The sequence below is a fragment of the Protopterus annectens genome, chromosome 17.part0 (assembly GCF_019279795.1).
Source record: "Protopterus annectens isolate FY-2018-M chromosome 17.part0, PAN1.0, whole genome shotgun sequence".
In the NCBI taxonomy this organism is placed as follows: domain Eukaryota; kingdom Metazoa; phylum Chordata; order Ceratodontiformes; family Protopteridae; genus Protopterus; species Protopterus annectens.
This window is the reverse complement of record NC_056751.1, coordinates 97,584,174-97,609,105: the sequence shown is the minus strand read 5'-3', so window position 1 is coordinate 97,609,105 and position 24,932 is coordinate 97,584,174. Positions and strand designations below refer to the sequence as shown.

The window sequence follows — 24,932 nt, the reverse complement described above, 5'->3', positions numbered from 1 at the left end:
TTAAAAATAAATAAATAAGTAAAGCACAAAAAATGTTACAGAAAGTCCATTCTCTAAGCGCAATAATGCCCTTCAGGGTGTGTGTTAATTAAGCAATAACCTACAGCTGGGTGTGGGTAATGCTGGATTTACTCACAGTTGGTGTGGTTTGGTCACGACGGCGAAGCCAGAGTGACCAAACAAAACCAACCGTGGGTAAATCCAGCATTGTCCACACCCAGCCATGGGTTATTGTGATTATACAACATTTTTTAAGAAAAAAAAATACTTTTCTTAAATAATGTCACTGTATAATGCTTCTGTGCTGCCCTTCCGCAGTTTTCCGGTATCCCGGTGCATTTCTGATGTACTGCACATGCGTAAGGGACTTGTATTCTCACACTTACGCAGTACAGCAGTGCTGTGCAGAGGTAGCAATGAAGAAAGGACGATCTCCGTTGTTTTTTTTTTTTTAATTGAAAATAAAGAAATCAGGAGACTTTTTACGTTTGGGAGAGCCGGGACAGACAAAATAAAAGGATAATCAGGTACGTTTCTTTAATTTTGCAGAACGTACTTGATTATCCTGTTATTTTTGTCTGCCACATCTCCTTCGTTCTTTTTAGATCTTCCATTTTCTTTCTGGGGGGGGGGGGCAAAAAAAAGAAGTAAAAAAATCAGGAGATATACTAATGGGAAAAAGTCTGGATGACTGGACCTTTTTCCATTATTATATTCTCAGATTTACAACGGGCATGCTGGTTGGGCTGGCCAATCAGTGTGGTCGTTTTTGAATATTAATGGCCAGTCATTGTATCATTAAGCAATAACCGACAATGTGGTGTGGTATATTGAAGATTTAACCATATCTGGTGTGGTTTGATCAAGAAGGCGAAGCTCAAGTGATTAAATAAAGCCAACCGTGGGTAAATTTTAATATACCTCAACCACGGAGTCGGTTATTGCTATTATACAATGACATTTGTATATCAGCGCTGTACTGTCCTTCCGCGGCTGGTGGTATCTTGCTGCCTTGTTTTGATGTACTGTGCATGGGTGTGGGATTTGTGTTCCCATGCATATCCAGTACATCAATGCTTTAAAAAGGGAGCAACGGAGAAAAGAAAGTCACCGCTGCTCCGTTTTGTTTTTTTTTTTTAATTAAAAAAAAAAAAGTTTGGGCTACTTTAGGGGTAGGAGAGAGACAGAATGGAGGAAAATGCAAAGAAAATCAGGTACGTGTCTTTAATTTTAAATAATGTACCTGATTTTCTTTGCATTTCCTGCATGCTGCCTCTCTGGTAAGTCCGGAGTCCGGACTATACATTTTTTTTTTTTTTAGTTTTTATTGAAAAAAAAAGTTATAGAATATGCGAATAAAAAGAAGTCCGGGTGACCGGACGTTTTCCTGTTGGTATATTCTGGGATTTACAACAGGCACGCTGGTTGGAATGGCCAATCAGCATGCAAGTTTTGGAATATTAATGACCAGTCATTGTATACTGTGTAAGTAACGCCCTTCCAAGGTTCAATTACAGACTGACACACACCCTGGAGAGCATTATTGCTTGCTTAGTTTATCATCAGCTAAGCAACAGATACCAACGTTTGGTCATTACCTTTTCATTCTTTCCTAAACAACAAATTATTAAGTACCCCATGTAGGGTTGCCACCTTTTCAAATGGCCAAAGTGGGACATTTTTGGTACAAACATCAGATTTTACAGGCCGACCCATACCCATGGTCAGTACAAAGGATAGAACTTAACTTTTCTGCCTAAATAAAAGCTTATTCTTGTAGCATTTTAGTTGCTTATTCTGTTTCTTATAACATTTAGGTATTTTAGATACAGAATAACTGTTTTATGCAACTATTACAGTGGTGCTGCGGTAGCGTTGTCGCCTCACAGCAAGACGTTGTCCTGTTCGATTCACAGCTAGAGCGTCTTCTGTGTGGAGGCATGCGTGAATGGGAGTGCATTCATTGAAGGTTGTGCGTCAGGGCTGGTAACTCAGCACGTAAAAATCCACTACCAAACATTAGCGGACCGGAGTTCTGCTGTGGCGACCCCTAACCGGGATAAGCCGAAAGACAACAACATAAAATATAGGAAATAATTTTGTCCTAAAATCTCAGGACATTTGCCATTTTTACAATTTTTTGTCAGGACACAACTGCCCAAAGAGGGACTGTCCCTTGCAAAGTGGGACAGGTGGTAACCCTAACCCTATGGGGTCTGTGCTCTTCATCTCTGCTGACCAGTATGTAACCGAATTCCTGGAATACTTTCAGCCGTCACTCCAGTCAGAAGATAGCAAGCATTACAAATGAACAACTTCTGGTCACAGTCAAGACTCACATATTATTTATAGCGAATTTCAGTTAATGTATTACTTTTACTTTTGTTATTTGCATTTCAACAGTAGTTGTCATCTAACCTGTGCAGTACTGTACTGCCTTATGGAGCCCTCAGCCCAGGTCGACGCCTATCTACTGGTTAACAACTGTCAAATACATAAAAATTAGAACCATTTATGAAGATAAAAGCAGTCAGAATTTTAAGTCACTGCATGTAAGAAATAACGTCCTTGGATACAATGCTATTAAAAGAATATCAGCTCTTGGGAATGCTCATAAAGGGAAACATTAATGTATTTGTGGGATTCAAGGATAACACATACCTCTCAATCTCTTAATTAGCGCATGAATTCCGGACAAAGCCAAAAATAATGGGAAACAGCTTTTAAATATCGTTCTAACAAAAGTAGGACGATGATAAAATAACAGATTTGCATTATCATACATTTTCTGAAGGGTATGAGGTCAAAAAATCCAATGTCTGTTATTACTTATTAACTTCAATGATTTTGCAGGAAACGCACAAATTTTATGAGGAACAGATAAATAAGAATAAAAAATCTGCACGTTATGCGGCACTCTGGACAGTACATCGGGGTTGTGTGCTTGAAAAGAAATTTATGAACTTCTTATATACGGCACAGCTCTTATATCAGTTTTCTTAATATCCATCTAAACCTATGAAAAGTATATTCACTAATTAAGGTTAGCCACTTGGTTATGAAAACATGCTCTGAAACAATATCAATACTTTAAAAAAATGTCCTGCTTTAACAAAAAAAGCAGCATTTCCGGTCGGTACGGTTTGAAGACGGTCACGAACTTCAATCACCTGAATTGAGCTAAAGATTTGCAATACTTAGAAGTCCCTACAAAAAATTACTGTAAGTTCATAAACAAGGCTAGGATACTCATCCAAAGTATGCCTAAAATGAGCAGCATTTCCCAGACTACAACGTTTTTATTCACAAGGGGACATTACACAGACACCGGTAATTCCACTGTCATGTTTTCCCTAGTCGTTAACCAACCGGCTTGGTACTAGTACAAAGTGCCACAAATTCCAGGCGTGGCCTTAATCATGTGACGAGAAACAAAAATAAGCAGTCACTTCTATTGTCGATAAATGCACTGTGCCGAAAAATGAAGTGTGCAAGAACGTGTATTCTTAAACGCTGACATGCTGTAATCCTCAAAAAAATCCGTAAGACAGGTTCGAAAGTTTTAACCGGTATTTAGACAGTTGATGTTTCCAGCTGTATTTCAGTTACTGCTGATTTCCACATCTTTAGAAGACAAGAATAAACCATGATGTCAGAAGAAGAGGAGCCGATGCTCCCCTGTCTGTATGACAACTGTCAAACGGCATTAAATGCTACTGCCGGACCGGTGGCTGTGGATGATGCCAATGACAGCATTCTTATGTCGAGGGAAAGTCTGAGGAAGTTACTCGACTATAGGACTTACACGCGTCGTTGGTTCGTCTTGCTGGTTGTATGCTTGCTTAATACTTCCAACGCACTGGTAAGTACTACAGTGCACTCAACCCAGATGCAGAAATGTTTCATTCATAAGGGCAGGAGGGCGCTGTGATGAGTAATAAAATGTGTGCTGTTGGAAGATTGCCACCTACTGCCTGCTGTCGGATGGGTCTGATTTACAGCGGCACGTCTTAAATTAGTGTGGCTGACGGCCGCTTTACAGATGTACGGGTTCAATCACCGGTTGTGGGCATTTCGGGTCAGGCACAATTTGTAGCTAAGCGTACTTAGTGCACTCAAATCAGTGCATTTTCTTCCTGGGGATCTCTCAGCAACATTATGATCCACAAATCACAGAATGTTAGAACTGTGTAAAAGTTTGCCATGCAGAGTTATTAAAAAAAAATCTTACATGAGAGGAATGTACAGTGGATATAAAACGTGTACACACCCTTGCTAATGTGCGAGGTTTTTGAGATGTAAAAAAATGAGACCACAATAAATAATTTCAGAACTTTTTCCCACCTTTAATGTGACCTATAATCAGTACAATTCAATTGAAAAACGAAGAAATCTGTTAAGGGTAAAATATAAAAAAATAAAAAAACGTACAATACGCTGGTTGCAGAAGTGTGCACACCCTTAAACTAATACTTTGTTAAAGTACATTTTGATTTAATTAGAGCATTCAGTTTTCTTGGGTAGGAGTCTACCAGCTTGGCACATCTTGACTTGGCAATATTTGCCCACTCTTCCTTGCAAAAGTGCTTCAAATCTGTCAGATTGGGGATTCGTGCACAGCCCCTTCTTCAGGTCACCAAATTTTTTTTGATTTAGGTCTGCTGGGCTCTGGTTGGGCCATTTCCACTCCAAAACTCTAATTTTTCATCTGTTTGTTGATTTGGATGTATGCTTGGGGTAATTGTCATGTTGAAAGGTGAAAGTCCTCTTCACCTTCATCTTTCTAGCAGATGCCCGAAAGTTTAGGGCCAAAAGTGACTGGTATTTGGAACTGTTCATAATTCTCTCCACCTTGACTAAAGCCCTAGTTCCAGCTGAAGAAAAGCAACCCCAAAGCATGATACTGTCACCACCATGCTTCTCCGTGTGGATGGTGTGCTTTTGGTGATGTGCAGTGTTGTTTTTGCTGCAAACGTACCTTTTGGAATTGTGGACAAAAAGTTCAACCCTGGTCTCATCAGACCATAACACATTTTCCCACTTGCTTTTCAGAGACTTGATGTGTTGTTTTGCAAATTTTTGCCGAGCCTGGGTGTTTTTCTATGTAAGAAAAGGCTTCCGTCTTGCAACCCTACCCCATAGTCCAGACATATGGAGACTACAGGAGATTGTTGTCACATGTAGTACACAATAAGTACTTGCCAGAAATTCCTGCAGCTCCTTCATTATTGCAGTCGGTCTCTTGGCAGCCTCCCTGATCAGTTTTTGTCATGTCTTTTCATCAGTTTTGGAGGGACGTCCAGTTCTTTGGAATGTCACTGTTGTCCCATATTTTCTCCACTGTTTGATGACTGTCTTCACCGTGTTCCATGGTATATTCAATGCTGTGGAAATTTTTTACTACTCTTCTTCCAATTGATACCTTTCAACAATGAGATCCCTTTGATGCTTTGTCAGCTCTATGCGAACCATGGCTTTTGCTGTAGCAGGAAACTGAGTAACTGTCAGGAAAATCCTACTAGGACAGCTGAACTTTATTTGGGGTTAATCAGAGTCTCTTTTTATTGATGGCAGGTGTGTACCCAAGAAGACTGAATGCTGTAATTAAATCAAAAGGTGCTTCAACAAAGTATTAGTTTAAGGGTGTGCACACACAACAAAGTTTTAGTTTAAGGGTGTGCACACTTATGCAGCCAGCGTATTATACGTTTTTTTATTTTTTATATTTTTCCCCTAACAGATTTGTTTGTTTTTCAATTGAATTGTACAGGCTATGGGTCACATTAAAGGTGGGAACAGTTTTGAAATGATTTATTGCGGTCTCATTTTTTATATCACAAAAATCTGGCATTTTAACAGGGGTGTGTATACTTTTTATTTCCACTGTACTTGCAAAAGAGTCATTTTATGTTTCTAAGTGGCTACAGCTGAAAATAATGTGCCCCCTTTCTGAAGCATATAGGGACAAGATTTTAACAGATGAGTGCATTTTTTAAAAGATAAGTGGGTGGTGGTGGCAGCAGATATAGGTTTGAGTACACAATATACATTTCTGGGTACATCTGTGGTCTGGCATGAGCTTCTTCAGTAGGTTACAGTGTGACTGTTAAGGCATGGCTGCTATTTAATGGTTTAATATTTGTTGATCTTGAAGTTGAACTGTACTATATGGTTTGCATACCTCAACTGTTCAGATTTTCCCAGAATGTCTAGATTTTTGGCTCATATTTTTGATTTGTTCTTCAAAAAAGTTTGGTTTTCTGTCAAATCACTAGGATGATCTGAGGACTGAAATCACTAAATAATGACATACATTTGAGTTTTAGGCTACAAATCCTTCAAAAGATATATGCTATAACAAACACTGTTAGTCTAGCAACTTGCTAAGTTTCTAAGAGCAATATTTAAAATATGCCCCTATTTTCGGGTCTTTGTCCACCCAGTTTGTTGGGCTTTGTCGAGATTATTTTCACTAAAAGGTTGAGAGGTATCGTGGGCAGTGGGCACATATTAAGAGATTACATAATCAGTAAGTAATATGTTGTGAGCATAAAATGATTTGCCGTAGTCTCTGCTTTCATGTCACAGTTGCTTGGCTGTTACTGCAGATAATTAAGACAATGAGCTGTTAACAAGCTGCTTTCCGTGGTCCAGTGATTGTTTCTGTCAGCCTCCATTTGCTTTCTGTATGATTCTGAGCAAGTCACTTAACCAGACAGTACTCATGGGCTGAAATTGAAAAAGGTCTATGTTAATCAATGTTCTGAATCAGGTAACAAACATATGTGTACATATATAGCATATTTATGCATGTATGAGTATGATACTAAAGACTGTGCACACAAATTCGTGAGATACGTTTAATCTAAAAGTGCAGTCGAACCTACCTTTCATCAAAATGCTATTTCCTCAACCCATTAAACCAATTGAAAAAGGAAAACAACTGGGAAAATGGGGTTTAGTACCCTAATGTGTAGGGTTCAGGTTAGGGGCTGGTGCAGGGTTATGGTCAGCACACCTGTGTAATGCACCACCTTACTCAGGTGAGCTAACTGTAACCCTACTCCTGCCTGTAACCCAACCCTACTTATTAGGGTACTAAACACTCTTTCTTCACAATATCACTAAACAAGACACAGACACACAGATACACGCAGTTACACACACTTCAAACCTAACAGCACTTAAGCATACCAACAGATCTTTCCCTTTCCCTTAGCCTTTACTGTAACCCTAACCCACAAACACTCACATGCTCAAACAGAGACTCACATACACACAAACACTCACTCACTCGGTCCCAATGCCAAAACTTTTGTTACAGAAAAAAGTTGTGCCATTACTACCCAGTCCCAGTTACCCAAGATTCAGTGTTGTACACTTACATTTAGCTAGTTCTGACACTAGAAAATTCTTCTATAATTGGCAAAATTGATCAAATGTATATAACCCCAACATATATATGATTCCCTTCACTTAAGACAGAAGTAGTGATAAATGCTGTTAAGTATGAGAATCTTTAATAAAAGTGACATTGATTACTTTGTGGAGACTTTTACACTTTTTTCCTACATATGTGTTATACAGTCTGCAAAAAGCTATTGCAGAAAGGTAAAGAAATAGCTGAGATAACATGCCTTTTTAAAAAGTGAAAATTTGTAAGCTTCTGGTCCTGTCCTCCTTGCTCCCTACTTCTTTCTTTGAGCCAGCCAGAGTATTATGTTTAAAAAAGAGTTTTTTTTCACTCTAGCCATATTCACTACCAAACCAATAACAAAATCCAAAGTAAGGTGTGCTAGGCGAAATACAGGAGGTGTAAGTATTCCAAACACACATTTATTTAAAACAACCTTTAGTACTTTTGTCTTTTTTTTTTAAGGATGGACTTCTCAGAAATTAGCTCCTTAGGAAGTGGTAGGGACTTTAGGGTTAGGAAAGTTCTAAAGGTTGTTTTTAATAAGCGTTATGTCTGGAATAGTTTCATCACCACGGAAACCTAACTTTGCAGAGTGTTATAATTCTGTGCTTGCAAATTTCATCCAACAAGACATGCTGTAGGTGGATTGGATACTCTAAAATTGGCCCTAGGCATGAGTGTGTGCATGTGTGTGCCTTCTGTGGAAGGTTGGGCACCGGGCTAGTAACTCGACACCGTAAAACTCCACTGCCAATCATGAGTGGACAGGTGATCTGCTGTGGTGACCCCTAACCGGGAAAAGCCGGAAGAAGAAGTGAAACTGCTCTTTGTGATTATCACACTTGTTCATCTTCTGACTACAAAAGTCTCAATAAGTTTATGGTCGGGGTGCATTTAAGGTGGAGGTGGGATTACGTCAAGGATCAGCTCTGAGCCCTTTCTTATCTGCAATGGTGATGGACAGGTTGACAGACGAGATCAGACACGAGTCCCCGTGGACTGTGATGTTTGCAGATGACATTGTGATCTGTAGTGAGAGTAGGGAACAGGTGGAGGAGACCCTGGAGAGGTGGAGATATGCTCTAGGGAGAAGAGGAATGAAGGTCAGCAGGACTAAGATGGAATATATGTGTGTGAATGAAAGGGAGGACAGAGGAATTGTGAGGATGCAGGGAGTAGAGGTGGCGAAGGTGGATGAGTTTAAATACTTGGGATCAACAGTTCAGAGTAATGGTGAGCGTGGAAGAGAGGTGAAGAAGAGAGTACAGGCAGGGTGGAGTGGGTGGAGAAGAGTGTCAGGAGTGACTTGTGACAGACGAGTACCAGTAAGAGTGAAAGGGAAGGTCTACAAGAGGGTAGTGAGACCAGCTATGTTATATTGGTTGGAGACAGTGGCATTGACAAAAAAGCAAGAGACAGAGCTTGACATGGCAGAGATGAAGATGTTAAGATTTGCACTTAGTGTGACGAGGATGGACAGGATTAGGAATAAGTATTTTAGAGGGTCAGCCCAGGTTGGAAGGTTTGGAGACAAAGCCAGAGAGGCAAGATTTCGTTGGTTTGGACATGTGCTGAGGAGGGATGCAGAGTATACTGGGAAAAAGATGCTAAGGATGAAGCTGCCAGGTAACAGGAAAAGAGGAAGGCATATGATAAAGTTTATGGATGTGGTGAGAGAGGACATGTAGGTGGTTGGTGTGACTGAGCAAGATGCAGAGGACAGGAAGAAATGGAAACAGTTGATCCGCTGTGGCGACCCCTAACGGGAGCAGCCAAAAGAAGAAAAAGTCACTCTCTCTGACCCTGTTTTTTTTTTTTTTTTTTTTTTTTTTTTTTTTATTACACCATTAACTACAATTCTGCACTAGAGTTCAGGGCCGGCCTTAGGCATAGGCGAACTAGGCGATCGCCTAGGGCACTATACAGGCCGGCCTCAAAAGGGCACAATTTAATGATTTCACATTTTTTTTATTTTCGGTCAACTTTCGCACACATTTTTTTTACTTTCGCCGCCCCCCCCGCCCGCATTGTAGGCAGTTGCGCCCTCCCCCACACTTCGTCCCTGGCTACTGCTCCAATCCAGTGTATATATGTCACTCAGCTCACGCCCGCCTCTCATTCCTTTCTTAACTGGTGAGATAGAAGTGGGCTACATTACTACTTCCTAGTTCCTGGTGTAATCTCTGGTTTGGACGTGAGTGACTCATTGGTGGTCTGTCTGGTTCTCTGCTGCAGCGCCACGCGGGCTACACAAACGGCAGTTTGGGCTTTTAGTTTTGTGCCTCCAGCCGTCTCTTGCTTGGTGGTTCATTATTTATTGCTTTTGCTGCTTCAATTGCTTGGCTAAGGTAAGTCAGGGTCTGGGAAATTGGTGGGAATGTGTTCACTTTCACTCTAAAATGCACATTAAAAAGCAATCAGGTTATTTAATTTAAGTACTTAACAGTTGAAGTTGGGTATTTTATTAAATAAACTTGTTCAGGTTACTGGGACTTTTTCATTGCAGTATTCCGTTTACTACTTAACTTAGCTTCACTTTCCAGCTCTTGCAGCTTTTTTTTGTGGTTTTAATGGACTTTATAAATAAACTTGTTCGGTTTACTACTTTAACTTAGCTTCACTTTCCAGCTCTTGCAGCATTTTTATTTATAAAGCCCGCTAAAATCCACAAAAAAAATGCTGCAAGAGCTGGAAAGTGAAGCTAAGTTAAGTAGTAAACTGAACAAGTTTATTTAATATAACACCCAAATTCAGCTGTTAAATACATAAATACTTAAATAACAGGGTTTGCTTTTTAATGTCCATTTAAGTACACCAACAGATTCAATGGATTTAATTCTTTTTGTAAGCTTTATTTGGTTTTGCACATTTCAACCTCTGTTTTTCAGCGGTTAACTGTTTTGGATGTTTGGTGTCTTGGATTATTTTAATGGACTCTTCTGTCATGTGACATGCTTTACTTTGTGGTTTACGTATATTAAATCCTATGGCCTTATATTTTTGGAATTTTATCAACATTGTTTTTGGTAATTTTGCTTTTTGGACTTTGTTTTCTGCCTCATTACTGGGACTTTACTGGGTGTATGAGCTGTGCAGCTTGGATGCCTGAATTGCTTTCAGTACAATGGGCAGTGCTGAGGCTTTATACAATGTGATGTGGTGATCGGCTAACTTTATTTTGTTTACTAGTTTGCTGATTATTTGCTGCCTAAAAGTGACTTAAAACCTAGAATTATTTTTTTGAACTTGGTGCTGGTTGTAGTTTTTTAGAGACATAAGGATCTTACTTGTTATATTCTTAAATTTAGCTAACATTGTCATCATTAAGACACAAATATGCTGTTATTGCTAAATGTATGACTTTATCCAAAAACAGCGTTCGCAGCAGCAAGTAACTAAAAACCAAACAGCAACAGCTTAAGCCACTGGCTATGTGAATCTTGAGAAATCGGTAACTCCTTCTTTAAATATAAAACCAAGGTAACATCCAACAAACGAAAGCAGCAGCCCTCTAATAGTTGAACTCCACACTTTATTCGAACACGAAACATACACTAACAACGGTTAAGCGCTTTCACCTGTACACAACACAAGCTTCATCAGAACTGACTTACATTTTGATTTGGCTCAATTTAAATTACTTTTTTGGTGCCAAAGAGAGCTCACAGATTTAAAGACACAATGTAACCAAAATAATATATCTTATGTTGCTAAATTTCATAAAAGCTGATCAATTCATTCAATAAGTCTAAAACTGAAATAAAATAATAAAACCTATATAAATATTTCGCTCAGATGCATATCTTGATACTAACAAAATCAATAATATATATATTAAATATGTAAAAAAATTAAAAAATATATATATATAAACAGTATAATAAGCTATATGTAAATAAATATAAATTATATATAAAGTAACTATATAATTTTTATACCATATATTAATTATTAATATATGCAAATACCTAAAAATTATCACATTGTTTAAAATATTTAAAATATGTTTAAAATATATTTAAAAAATATGTTTAAATGTGAGACGACTTACATAAGTAGAGGTTTAATTGAAATATTATCATTCAGACCGGGAGTAGAAGAGGCATCCGTGAATAATTGCCACCACATTTCACGGTAAGATAAGTGCCCTTTACTGTCACCTCCCTTACGGTCTGATTTAATAATATCTATAATACCAAATGTAAACTGATGATCAGAACCATACTGGTTAATATGTCTATACAAAGCATTCTTATCATCTCCCTTTTTTATACAATACATATGGTCATAGATACGTTTATTAAACTGCCTCTCAGTTTTCCCAATATAGAAAGCTGAACATTTTACACATAATGCAATGTAAACCACAAACTTTGTTTTACAATTTCCATGTCTAAATTTAATATAAGACCTAGATATATTATCTAACCTCACTACTTCATCGGTGTTAATCAAATAACACCAGTTACAACTACCACATTTGTGTGTATGTGTAGCTTTATTGCTTATTGAAATTGGTCCTTTTTCTAAAATACTTTTTATATTGGGACCCATTTTATTTACAAAATAAGGCTTGTTGCCAACTATATCAGACACATATGTATCTGTCTGAATGATATTCCAATTTTTATTTAAAATCTCTTTAACCTTATGTATATGTGGCCCATATTCCAGTATACATGCTCTACTTAAATCAGTAGACTTAGGGGTACTATTAAATATTCCATTGCTATTGCCAGGATTTCTGTATGATACACCTAATAATGGGATATATTTGGTCCCCCATCCCTTGACTACTTGTTTTTTTACTTTATCCATCATTTTCATATCATAACCTCTATCTTTAAATAACTTGGTTATATATGTTACCTCCTCCAACATATCACTATGTAACATAGTCATTCTTAATGCTCGGACTAATTGTCCCTTATATATATTTCTCATCAAACTTTTAGGATGATTACTAGAAAATTCTAGATAACTGTTAGAGAAGGTGGATTTTCTGTGTATTCGTGATGAAAATTGAACATTGTCTTTGTATATAAAAGTATCTAAATAAGCTAGACCTGTCTGACTATGAGAACTAGTGAATTTAAGAAATGTGCTCAAATTGATGTAGTCTAAAAATTGATCCAAACTCTTTTCATTACCTTGCCATAAAATATAAATATCGTCCAGAAAACGACAGTAATACTTAATATTTTTATAATATTCACTATGAAAGATAATCGATTCTTCCCAGTCAAGCATGACTAGGTTGGCAAACACTGGGGCGCAAGCAGCACCCATTGCAACGCCTCTCTTCTGTCTAAAAATGTCCCCTTCAAAGTAGATAAAATTGTAGTCAAGTACTATACTCATCATCTCCATGATGAGACAAATCTTGTCCCATTCGTACTCAAAGTTTCACTGTGCTGTCCAAAGAATTGTCGTTGCTCCCAACTAAACAGTTCACCCTTAAGTTCTCACTGTTAACGTCAAGTTCCATAGGAAACTTCTCAAAAAAAATCTTGTCTTTGAGAAGTATTAAACGAACTGGTAGTCTTTCTGCTATCGTCCACACATAGTCGATTAGCCTGCCTTAACAAGCCACTGATATTAACTTTACATTCCACAGATAATTATGAAGTGGTATCATTAAATGAAGTGAATTTAGCATATAGGAGGATTAATTTACATATTGAAGAATTTTTAATTGACAAACGTATCACTATGGATATTTATAATTATTTAAGAGTAGAACATCCAGTGATAGCAACCTTAGTAGGTATACCAAAGATTCATAAGAGTATCGAGGATCCACCATTTAGACCTATTGTCTCTGGCAGTAGATCTAAAACATTTCCTTTAGGGGTGGCTATCGATACTATGTTAAAATCAGTTTATGAAAAAATTACTCATTTAGTAAAAGACTCTTGGGAGTTTTTGTCTCAATATCCCACAGATGCCTTTAATGAAAGTGTAAGATTTGTTACTATTGATGTAATCGATTTGTACTCTTGTATTCCGAAAGACGGGGGTCTTGAAGCATTTGTTCGAAGTATGAGGAAATATGTTGAGTACGAATGGGACAAGATTTGTCTCATCATGGAGATGATGAGTATAGTACTTGACTACAATTTTATCTACTTTGAAGGGGAAATTTTTAGACAGAAGAGAGGCATTGCAATGGGTGCTGCTTGCGCCCCAGTGTTTGCCAACCTAGTCATGCTTGACTGGGAAGAATCGATTATCTTTCATAGTGAATATTATAAAAATATTAAGTATTACTGTCGTTTTCTGGACGATATTTATATTTTATGGCAAGACAATGAAAAGAGTTTGGATCAATTTTTAGACTACATCAATTTGAGCAGCACATTTCTTAAATTCACGTTCTTATAGTCAGACAGGTCTAGCTTATTTAGATACTTTTATATACAAAGACAATGTTCAATTTTCATCACGAATACACAAAAAATCCACCTTCTCTAACAGTTATCTAGAATTTTCTAGTAATCATCCTAAAAGTTTGATGAGAAATATATATAAGGGACAATTAGTCCGAGCATTAAGAATGACTTCGTTATATAGTGATATATTGGAGGAGGTAACGTATATAACCGAGTTATTTAAAGATAGAGGTTATGATATGAAAATGATGGATAAAGTAAAAAAAACAAGTAGTCAAGGGATGGGGGACCAAATATATCCCATTATTAGATGTATCATACAGAAATCCTGGCAATAGCAATGGAATATTTAATAGTACCCCTAAGTCTACTGATTTAAGTAGAGCATGTATACTGGAATATGGGCCACATATACATAAGGTTAAAGAGATTTTAAATAGAAATTGGAATATCATTCAGACAGATACATATGTGTCTGATGTAGTTGGCAACAAGCCTTATTTTGTAAATAAAATGGGTCCCAATATAAAAAGTCTTTTAGAAAAAGGACCAATTTCAATAAGCAATAAAGCTGCACATACACACAAATGTGGTTGTTGTAACTGGTGTTATTTGATTAACACCGATGAAGTAGTGAGGTTAGATAATATATCTAGGTCTTATATTAAATTTAGACATGGAAATTGTAAAACAAAGTTTGTGGTTTACATTGCATTATGTGTAAAATGTTCAGCTTTCTATATTGGGAAAACTGAGAGGCAGTTTAATAAACATATCTATGACCATATGTATTGTATAAAAAAGGGAGAATATAAGAATGCTTTGTATAGACATATTAACCAGTATGGTTCTGATCATCAGTTTACATTTGGTATTATAGATATTATTAAATCAGACCCTAAGGGAGGTGACAGTAAAGGGCACTTATCTTACCGTGAAATGTGGTGGCAATTATTCACGGATGCCTCTTCTACTCCCGGTCTGAATGATAATATTTCAATTAAACCTCTACTTATGTAAGTCATCTCACATGTAAACATATTTTTTAAATATATTTTAAGCATATTTAAAATATTTTAAACGATGTGATAATTTTTAGGTATTTGCATATATTAATAATTAATATATGGTATAAAAATTGTATAGTTACTTTATATATAATTTATATTTATTTACATATAGCTTATTATACTGTTTATATATATATATTTTTTAACATTTTTTAACATATTTAATATATATATATTATTGATTTTGTTAGTATCAAGATATGCATCTGAGCGAAATATTTATATAGGTTTTATTATTTTATTTCAGTTTTAGACTTATTGAATGAATTGATCAGCTTTTATGAAATTTAGCAACATAAGATATATTATTTTGGTTACATTGTGTCTTTAAATCTGTGAGCTCTGTTTGGCGCCAAAAAAAGTAATTTAAATTGAGCCAAATCAAAATGTAAGTCAGTTCTGATGAAGCCTGTGTTGTGTACAGGTGAAAGCGCTTAACCGTTGTTAGTGTATGTTTCGTGTTCGAATAAAGTGTGGAGTTCAACTATTAGAGGGCTGCTGCTTTCGTTTGTTGGATGTTACCTTGGTTTTATATTTAAAGAAGGAGTTACCAGTTTCTCAAGATTCACATAGCCAGTGGCGTTAGCTGTTGCTGTTTGGTTTTTGGTTAAATGTATGACTTGTTTTATCTTAACTTTTAAAATACTGGTTTAATTGATACAACATCTGCAGTAGTACATATGCAATGTTCAAACTATAAAAAGTTTGAATGTTAAGACAGAAAAAAAAATCTAAAAGATTTGAAAGCAAAACACCTCAAATCAGAGAGATTCTAATAAAAACAAAAGTTTTTTTGTAGGTTGGCATAGCTCCTTACACCCCCTATTATGTAAAGTAGGAAAAGACAAATTCTACAGTCCCCACTGTACCTTAATCTCCTGCATCAAAACATTGGGAAAGTTCAGAAAGTTCACTTTCAAACTCTTCAGCCAGTATTTAAGTGCTCAAACTCTCAAGTAACCCATACGCATATAACCTGCCATTGCCTTGTACTTCACTTTGATTTGCTTGCAACTACCTAGATAATTAAGCACTTAAGTGAAATTGAAGCTGAAGTTGTTTATTATGTCAACATTCCCCTAAATTATCTAGTTAATATCAGAAATCATGGTTTGATCCCCAAACTGTACAAATTTCTTGCAAATAATTTAGTTATTAAACAGTATTCTTAAACTAGTGCTGTTTGCTTCTGTTTGCACTTGTTATTTTGCACGTGTGCTTGCCATTTGATATTTCCCAGGTTAAAACTCTAAATGAGCAGTTGATGCCTATTGTTATTGACCTAATTTCTGGAAGGAATAAACTTGTGCTTCTCTGATTAGAGTGACAGACAGGTAAGATCAAGGAGAGGCAGAGGTTAAGAAGGATATGCTAACACCCATGCTACACATCTAAGCTCTGCGATTATGCAGAACTGCTCCTTAACTCTAGCAGGCAGTGGATACCTCTGCAGTACAGCTTTGGTACCTAAATAGTATGAGGTGTTTGAGATGGGCATTTACTCTGCAATCAGATGAACAGCATCAGGCGGACCAAATTTCAAACTTTTTTTCGTGAGTTAGCTGCAGTTCAGATATGTATTATCGCACTACGTTTTTTTAAACCTATGGTCTCTCAGAACCCTGTTTTCTACTTCCTGTGATTGCTACTCACCAGGAAGCTTTGGTCAATGCAGTACGTCTGTGCTTCATTACTAACGACATCCAGTAGATCATGTGACTATAATTTAGCATTATCATGGCTGGAACCATAGCCATTTCTACATACTTCTGTCCCAATGTTAAAATGCTGTTTCTTTCACATGAATATAAGTACAAACACACATATCATTCCACATTGCTGTGTTTCACTGCTGTTTGCTTTCTGTCAAATCATGCCTAATTCATTTGTACATGTGATAGAATCATAAAGGCTTTCTTCTACAGATTTCAAGTAAAGTGGCAGGCAGTCTGAACTACGAAGGGGCACCATTTTAGCCTTATGGCAAAGGGTGCAGAGAAAGCGAGAGAAAAAGTGTTATAACGGTAATCAAATATCTAATGTGCTTTCACAATAAGGAAGAAATGTGCAATAACTGGGGTCCACAAATTTGGTGAGCTGTTTCAGGTATGCATTGTACAGACTCAAGGCAGTTATAGAATGATAAAGCATATTTGATAGCAACATGCTCCACATACAGAACCCACCATTGTCAAAATCTTCACAAATTAGGTTGGCTAGAACTACCCAATCAAATATACTATAACCAACTCATAGTTATTCATAAAATCCTCTACCAACCTACCAGTACCCCGATTCTAACTAAAATTATCACCCCCTATAACAACCTAACGTCCCTCCGCTCATACAGCAGAATGCTAGTACAAACAACCAAAGCAAACAACTCAGCTGGAGATTCTTTGTTCTCCAACTCTACTGGAAAAAAATGGAACTCCCTTCCTCCAGAAGTAACCTCTAACAGCTCCCTGCCTCAATTAAAAAAATCTCTAAAGACACACATGCACAGACTCTGGCTATGTCCATGTCTAAACCCCAACTAAACTATACAAAAGTGACACTGAGCTAGTCAAAAAATAGTCGTGCTCCTATCAAAACCCCAACTAACCCAAAAACATAACCACAAACTTATTAAATCAAACTAGCTCACAGATGTGTCTACCAATCTTCTCCCTCTATAACTTATTTTTTTCTTATCTCTTTCTTATCTTACTTGCTTTCTACTGAAAATGCTTATCTTACTGACACACCCCTCCTAAAAGATTGACTTCTCTGAATTCACTGCTTCAAAGAAAATGTTTTTTATGTCTTATCTATTTGTAAACTATATATGACTTTTGTCTTTGACCTACTGTTAACTTTCTTAAGATCATTACAACCTGCATTTTTCTTTCTTTAATTGTTACTAAACCTTTGTAAAAAAAGATCTATTTGTTAATTTTTAAATATCTTATAACCTATATCATTATTTGTTACTAAATACCTTCATTGTTATTGTTGTTACTAAATGCTTTCAAAACATGGAGCTTTTCTCCCCGGGCCTCTGCTGAAAATGGATATGTATCCAGTCGGACTTTCCCGGTTAACAAATGTAAAATAAAATAAATAAATAAATAAACATAAGCATTGCTAGACTAGTGCAGCTTTTTGAATGAGTATTTGTGGTGATTTTATCTTCTGATTTTGTCAAAAATGCTATATTTAACTCTTGCTAATATTTTTGCTGTTTTGTGTTGGGCAGTGTACTTGTTTTCTAGTGATACATTTCTGAGTTTGAGTTTCTTTAGTGTGAATTTTTGGTGGATCAGAGTAGGTCACTTTTTATTATTTAATCCTTACTTAGCTGCTGTGAATATATATAATATGCTTAAATAAAAACAATGGCTGGGTAAAGCCTAACAGCAGTAGTCATGTAATGTGCAACTGAACAGATTCTGCTTTGATTTTGTGATGTACTTGATTTTTTTAATACAAATCAATAGAAGGTTAAAGTATATTTGATTGCAACATAAGCATTGCTAGTGCAGCTTTTTGAAGGAGTATTTGTGGGGATTTTACCTTATGATTTTGGTAAAAATGCTATATTTAACTCTCGCTCATTTTTTTGCTGTTTTGTGTTGGGCAATGCAGTTTTACTTGTTTTTTAATGATACATTTCTCAGTTGCAGTCTTAACTACACTACAAGGTGTCTGTTACAGTATGAATGATTTTTCATGCATTTAAACATTGAAAAACTGGTGTGGCTTTTGTGGGAGTGACCCATCTGTGGGCGTGACTCAAATAGGGGTGTTCCTTGAGTATGGTGTGGATGGGGCTTAAGGGGCATCAGAGCAATACTTCGCCTAGGGTGCCGTTTCAGCTAAGGCCGGCCCTGCTAGAGTTTAGTGCTAAAGTAGACTTAACAAGTTTCTTTTGGGTAGCATTTACTTCTTATGAGTAATTATGAAGTTTTGTTAGTTTGCAGGTAAATCTATTATTATAATTTTGAGAATACGGTTAAGCTGTAGATGAAAGCTGTCAACTGTTTTCATGACGTAGACAATGCAGGTTAACCGTACAGTGACATTGGTTAATTTCCAGGTGTAGAAAAGCCTATCAATCCACTGTATGCATTTTAGAGGATCACTCAAACTACACAAAAGGATGATTAACATTTAAAGATTATTATTTCCACATATAACCATATCCTTCCTTTTCTGATAACTACCAAGTGCCACCATGAACATAGTCAAGATTTTTGGAAATGTATATCAACTTCCAGTGTGTAACTCACTCACAGCTGAAGCCTTCTCACCCCTTCAACCCATAAATTGGATGATTCTGAATAATATTCTATTTCAGCACTGATAAAAGTCCTGTAAGAGCTGGCATAAAGAAAAATGTTTAGTTGATAAGGCATTCTGAAAAAAAGCCATGTATCATACTGTAAAACACGGTAAGTGTGCATTAACTTTTTAATTTCAACTCTTAACACATCTTGCTGCACAAAATAAACAACTTATTTTGAAAAAGTGCATGCCTGTGAGTATATGGTGTATGTCTGCATACACCCTTGACCACTCATCATGAATTCTTGACCAAACAGTTCTCCCAGAAGTTATTAGAGACTGTTGTCCTATTAAATTCTCCCGAACAGACAAAAGCTCTAACATTCCATCTGCTGATACCACGTGCAGATCCTACTCTTCATTAAAGCAACACCAGGTGTTTCAAGAACTTAAAGTGTGCTAATGTACTCGACCCAAGCGTTGGTTCTGTCTACATAACCTTCTCAAAGGCTCTTAGAATTAATTACAAGTGGTTACCTGTTTTATAAGCAGAATTAGGGGAGACAATACTCTTGTATTACAAGGGAATTCATTTCCTTCCTTCAAATTGGTGAAACTTCCAGTGAAGAATGGACAGAAAGATCTTGTATGTAATACTTTTATCACATCATTTGTTCTCGTCAGGAAAGAAATCACATGATATGAGGTCACTATCTTTTAACTTGAATCATTAACTGCCTGTCCAGCCCAAAGAGTTTCTAGAGTGAAATACGCATGGTATGTGGATGGCTCTGGACTCTAGTAACCATAGCTGAAAGGGCAATAACAGAGCCCCTATCTAATGTCCATAATGCATGCATCCCTAGCAGGTAGTTTCTTTATTCTATTTTCTTTTATATCTTCCATGTCTCTTAAAATGTATACTCCCTGGAAAATTAAATAAAATTCCTCCCCTTCACATACATCTATAACTGATCCGTGCTGCAGTCGTCCATTCATCATTTTTGGAAATTAACTACTTTAATTCCAGTACTTAAAGCACTAAATGCCTTGTTTGCTGTCTACCTCTGTCCCTTTTTCCTAGCTTATCTGTTGTGTTTAATAGAGCCAACTCCAGCCAGCTCACTGAATATCTTAGAATATATTTCATCCTAAAGACACGCTAAAGGAGGAAGAAAATCATGGCAAAAATTAGGAGGTGCAGGATAAAAGCACTCTCATCAAACTAAACAAACAACTCAGAGGACAAGTGAAGTCTACCAAAGCCAAAGTTGAGGTAGATTTGGCCTCCCAGGCCAGGAACAACCACAAATAATTCTTTAACTATGTCCACAACCTCAAGGGCAGTACACAATTGTGTGAAGAGCTCATTGTAAATTTAGCCACCTATATTGAGCCAGAAGATGTAGAAAACCTCCTGGCTGATAAATTCAGCTCCAACTTTACCCCTCTCTCCCCTTCAACCTTCCCTCAGGAAATATCATCAAATATATGTCTCCCTGCTATCACTAGAGAACAGGTCCTTAATGCTCTCTCTAAGACCAAGAGCACTGCTTGAATGGGCCCAGACAATATCCCAGGATGCCTTCTAAATCGTATGAAACATGATCTATTAGGGCCTCTGGAATTACTATTTAACTGTAGCCTCCTGACAGGCTTTGTGCCTCATGAATGGAGTAAGGCAACAGTCATCCCTCTGCACAAAGATGGGCCATCTACAGACCCTGGAAACTACAGACCCATAAGTCTCACCAGTCTTATATGTAAAGCCATGGAAAGAATTATCATGGAGATGATCAACAGAGATATAGTAAACCTCCAGACACTGGACCAAACCCAGTTTGGTTTCGTCAAGGGCAGATCATGCCTACTCAACCTGGTGGACTTTTTTGAGAAGGTCACCAAAACAGTGGATGAGGGCAAAATCATTGACACTGTCTACTTTGACCTGGCCAAGGCATTTGACACAATACCCCACTTGGGCATTATTGACAAACTCAAGAGGTTAGGTACAAACCCATATGTCACCTGGTGGATAGCCAACTGGCTCACAGACAAGACCCAGGAAGTCAGAATTGGGGAGTCCACCTCTGCAAAGCGGCCAGTCACAAGTGGAGTCCCTCAGGGATCAGTCCTTGGACCGCTCCTTTTTAGCATTTTCTTAGAAGTCAAAGCCAACGTCAGTGGTCTCTGGCTGACGAAATTTGCAGATGATTGCAAATTAGGAGCTGTCATTGAATCTCACACTGACACAAATGTTCTCTAGGAGAGGCTGACACAGACAAACAACTGGTGTCAGAGCGTGGACTAAAACTAAATGCCAAGAAATGCAGGGAAGTCATCCATCCCTAGTAACTGTCATATTGACAACACACCCCCTTAGAGTTGACCCAGTAGTCAGGGACATAGGGACACACATAGATAGTAATCTAGCCTTTGACCATCACATGTCTACACTGGTGAGGAAATAATTCTATGTCGCACAACTTATAAACAAAGATGTGGCATCTAAGTCCAAGAAAGTCATTGTTCCACTGTATTCGGCATTCATCAGACCTATCATTGAGTACACTGCCCCATTTGGTACATGCCTAACCAGGCATATCCAGCAATTAGAACATCCACAGAGGTTCCTCACTAAAAGAATACAGGGCATAAGTAAAATGTCCTATGCAGACCCCCTCAAGGCCCTATCCTATGTCTGTATTCTGTCTCCTATAGGCTTTTGAAGGGAGATCTATGCCTGGTTTACAGGCCATTGTCAGACCCCACTCTGATGGACTGCCTGCATATCCACAAAGTAAACAGCACCAGAATTACCCATTCTAAAGACTTAAATCTTGTCTGTGATATAAGTAGGACCTGCTGGAGAGATAGGTATGTATACCAGAGACTACCCAGTCTATGGAACAGGCTCCCCATCCATGTGAAGCAGAGTTCCTCTCTAATCCAATTTAAGTGCAACTTGGACAATTGGATGGGAAACTGGAAATTCATCCTTAGTTTGACACCTGTGTCTCTAATGGACACAGGTAACCTGTAAATGGTTAATCTCCCAGGCTCATACTTACACTTATCAAGGGTATCAGAACTTGTCAAAGATTTGGGATGCATGGCTAGGCTTAAAAAGGCCCTTGTGGTCGTTAGCCTAGTAAACACCTATGAACCTGTGAACAAAAGTGGATTTAAGATAGGCCATTTTACAGTGACTGCAGTCTGGTTACTCACTGATCATGTTCTTAAAGGTGTGAATGACCACAAACTCCTTGGAGCCATATTTGTAGATCTAATCAAGATTTTTGACTTGGTTGACCACACTACTCATGCAACCTTCCCTTTCTGCTGCTGTAGCTGAAGAAAAGTTATGTGTCTAGTAGAACCATGACTGTTAAGGCAGACAGTTGCTATATTCCCAGGAAATTTTCTGTAGGTGTTCATAAAGGGCCATTGTTTAGTCCCCTGTTATTCTCACCTTGCCATCAACTCTGTTTACAGAGACATTCTAGATCTCATATTACTTATGTATGTTGATAAACATGGTAATTACTAGACAAACTTCTTCTGGAATTCTTATTAAAGAAAAGTTGCAACAAGACCTAGGTGACCTAGAAATTTAGATTAAATCTAACTCTTTAATTGTAAATCAAAAAAGTACATGCTGTTTGGAACACCTTATAAACTTGAAACCACAGCACTCAGGGTATCCCTAGTCAGAATGGATGCGAACTTGAGCATGTGCCTTACTTCAGATACCTAGCATCTGACTTGAATCTTATGTAATCTTCAAGCATCATGCCAACATAATAACATGTAGGACAAGTACTTATGCAGGAACACTGAACAAAAAATAGTTTAATCTCAAGAAGCACAGTTGATAAAAGGATGTTATTGCTATTCAGTAGCATCCTTTGCAAGGCAAAGACAGGGAGATAAAAAGATGGTTGGACACCCGTCATAAGGGATGCCAGCAACAACCTGCTAACCAGTCCATAAGACATCAAAGGCAGCTGGAAGGAGTACTTCTAGCAGGTTTTGAATGAAGAAAACCCCAAAGAAACTGTACTGCCCCAGACACAGCCTACGATGAAAGAAGAGGAGGAGCCCACCATAGAAGAAGTAAGAATAGCACTAAGGAAAATGAAGTCAGGGAAGGCAGCAGGCTCAGATGAGGTCACAGAAGATATGATAAAGATGCTGTGTGAGATGGGGGAGAAATGGTTCCTGAGGGTACACATATCATTGTGGAGAGAAATGTGTATCCCAGATGACTGGAGAATAATCATACTAGAGCCAATGTTCAAGAACAAAGGGACATTCACAACTGTGGGCAGTACAGAGTTATCAAACTCCTGTCACATTGTATGAAAGTTCTGGAGCGGGTGAATTATAAATGAAAATGCAGAGTAGTAGAAAGTAACATAGGAGATGAGCAGTTTGGATTTAGATAAGTATGCAGCACAACTGACCAGATGTTTGCAGTGAGACAGATAGTTGATAAGAACCTAGAGATGAGGATAGAGTCTAACTGGGTATTCCTAGATCTGGAGAAAGCATATGACAGGGATTCCAAGAAAGCTGATTTGGGCAGTCCTGCTGTGGTTTGAAGTACCAGAAACATTAGTAGAATTAGTGCAAGCTATGCACAACGACACAATGACTCAAGTACGAATGGTGTTTGGTCTTAAAGAGAGGTTCCCAGTGAGAGTGGATGTGCACCAGTGCTCAGCTCTGAGCCCACTGCTGTTCAAACTGGTGATGGACTACATTAGCAAACAGGTTGGGGAGGACAAATCAATAAGGTTGCTGTATGCAGACAATTTGGTATTACAGGCAGACTCTCAGCAAGGAATTTAGCAAAGGAGAGGAGAATGGAATGCAAAACTGAAGGCACATGACAAACTGTGTATAGGTAAGACAGTTGTAATGGCAGCAAATGATGGAGTTCAGAAGAAACTGAGAAGATAGTTAGAAGGGAAATGGTGGCACAAGTTAACGGCGTCAAGTATCTGGGAGGGGTGGAGAGGAGAAGGGAAGTCTGAATGAGGAGGTCAAAGCTAGAATTAAAGGGGCTGCAGCCAACTGGCACAGAGTGTCAGGTGTAGTAAATGACAGAAGAATGCCAAAGAAGCTGGAAAGTAAGATGTACAAAACAGTGGTGCGATCAGTAGTACTGTATGGTACAGAAACCTGGGCAGTAAAGGCAGAGCAGTTGAGGAAGCTAGAGGTGATGGAGATTAAGTGCTTGAGACGGGCATTAGAGTGCACACTATGAGACCAGTGAAGAAATGAGGACATAAGAGCAAAAGCCACAGTAACCCCAGTTGCAGAAAAGGTCAAAGAGAACAGATTATAGTGGTTTGGGCACATGTGCAGAAAAGCAGAAGACAGTTTGGTGAAGAAGATTTGGGACAGAAAGCAAAAGGAAACAAGGGCAACCTGCAAAGAGGTGGATGGATTGTTTGAGAGAAGACCTGCTACAGTCAAGCATGAGTGCCAAAGAAGGCAGGAGAGTGGCATTGAACAGAGAGAGATGGTGACAGTTGACGCAACACTCCTGACAACATGTAGAAAATGGGAAAAAGGGGTGGATGATGATGATAATGATGACAATAACCATTATACTCGTTGAATAGGACCACGGGATCTCCATAGAATCACTGGATATACAAGGCAATTTGACTAGAGGCCATGTGTGCTTTACCAGTAACCAGCCTCAGACTGTACCACCACTTTCAAGGAAGGCAAGACTTTTGAGTCTTGCAGTAAATTTAAGGGAACCCATCCAGT

The 24,932-nt window shown here is 37.8% G+C and overlaps 1 protein-coding gene across 2 annotated transcripts in view; it reads left to right on the top strand.

Moving 5' to 3' along the window:
• The first annotated feature begins 3,298 nt into the window (after window positions 1-3,298).
• The window catches only part of SLC49A3 (solute carrier family 49 member 3), a 1,094,331-nt gene continuing 1,072,697 nt past the window's right edge, over window positions 3,299-24,932 (top strand). For both annotated transcript variants that reach the window (XM_044059106.1, XM_044059105.1), the window contains exon 1: window positions 3,299-3,862. In XM_044059106.1, the coding sequence (XP_043915041.1) occupies window positions 3,647-3,862 (216 nt within the window). In that variant the 5' untranslated portion in view covers window positions 3,299-3,646. The remainder of the gene's footprint in view (window positions 3,863-24,932) is intronic.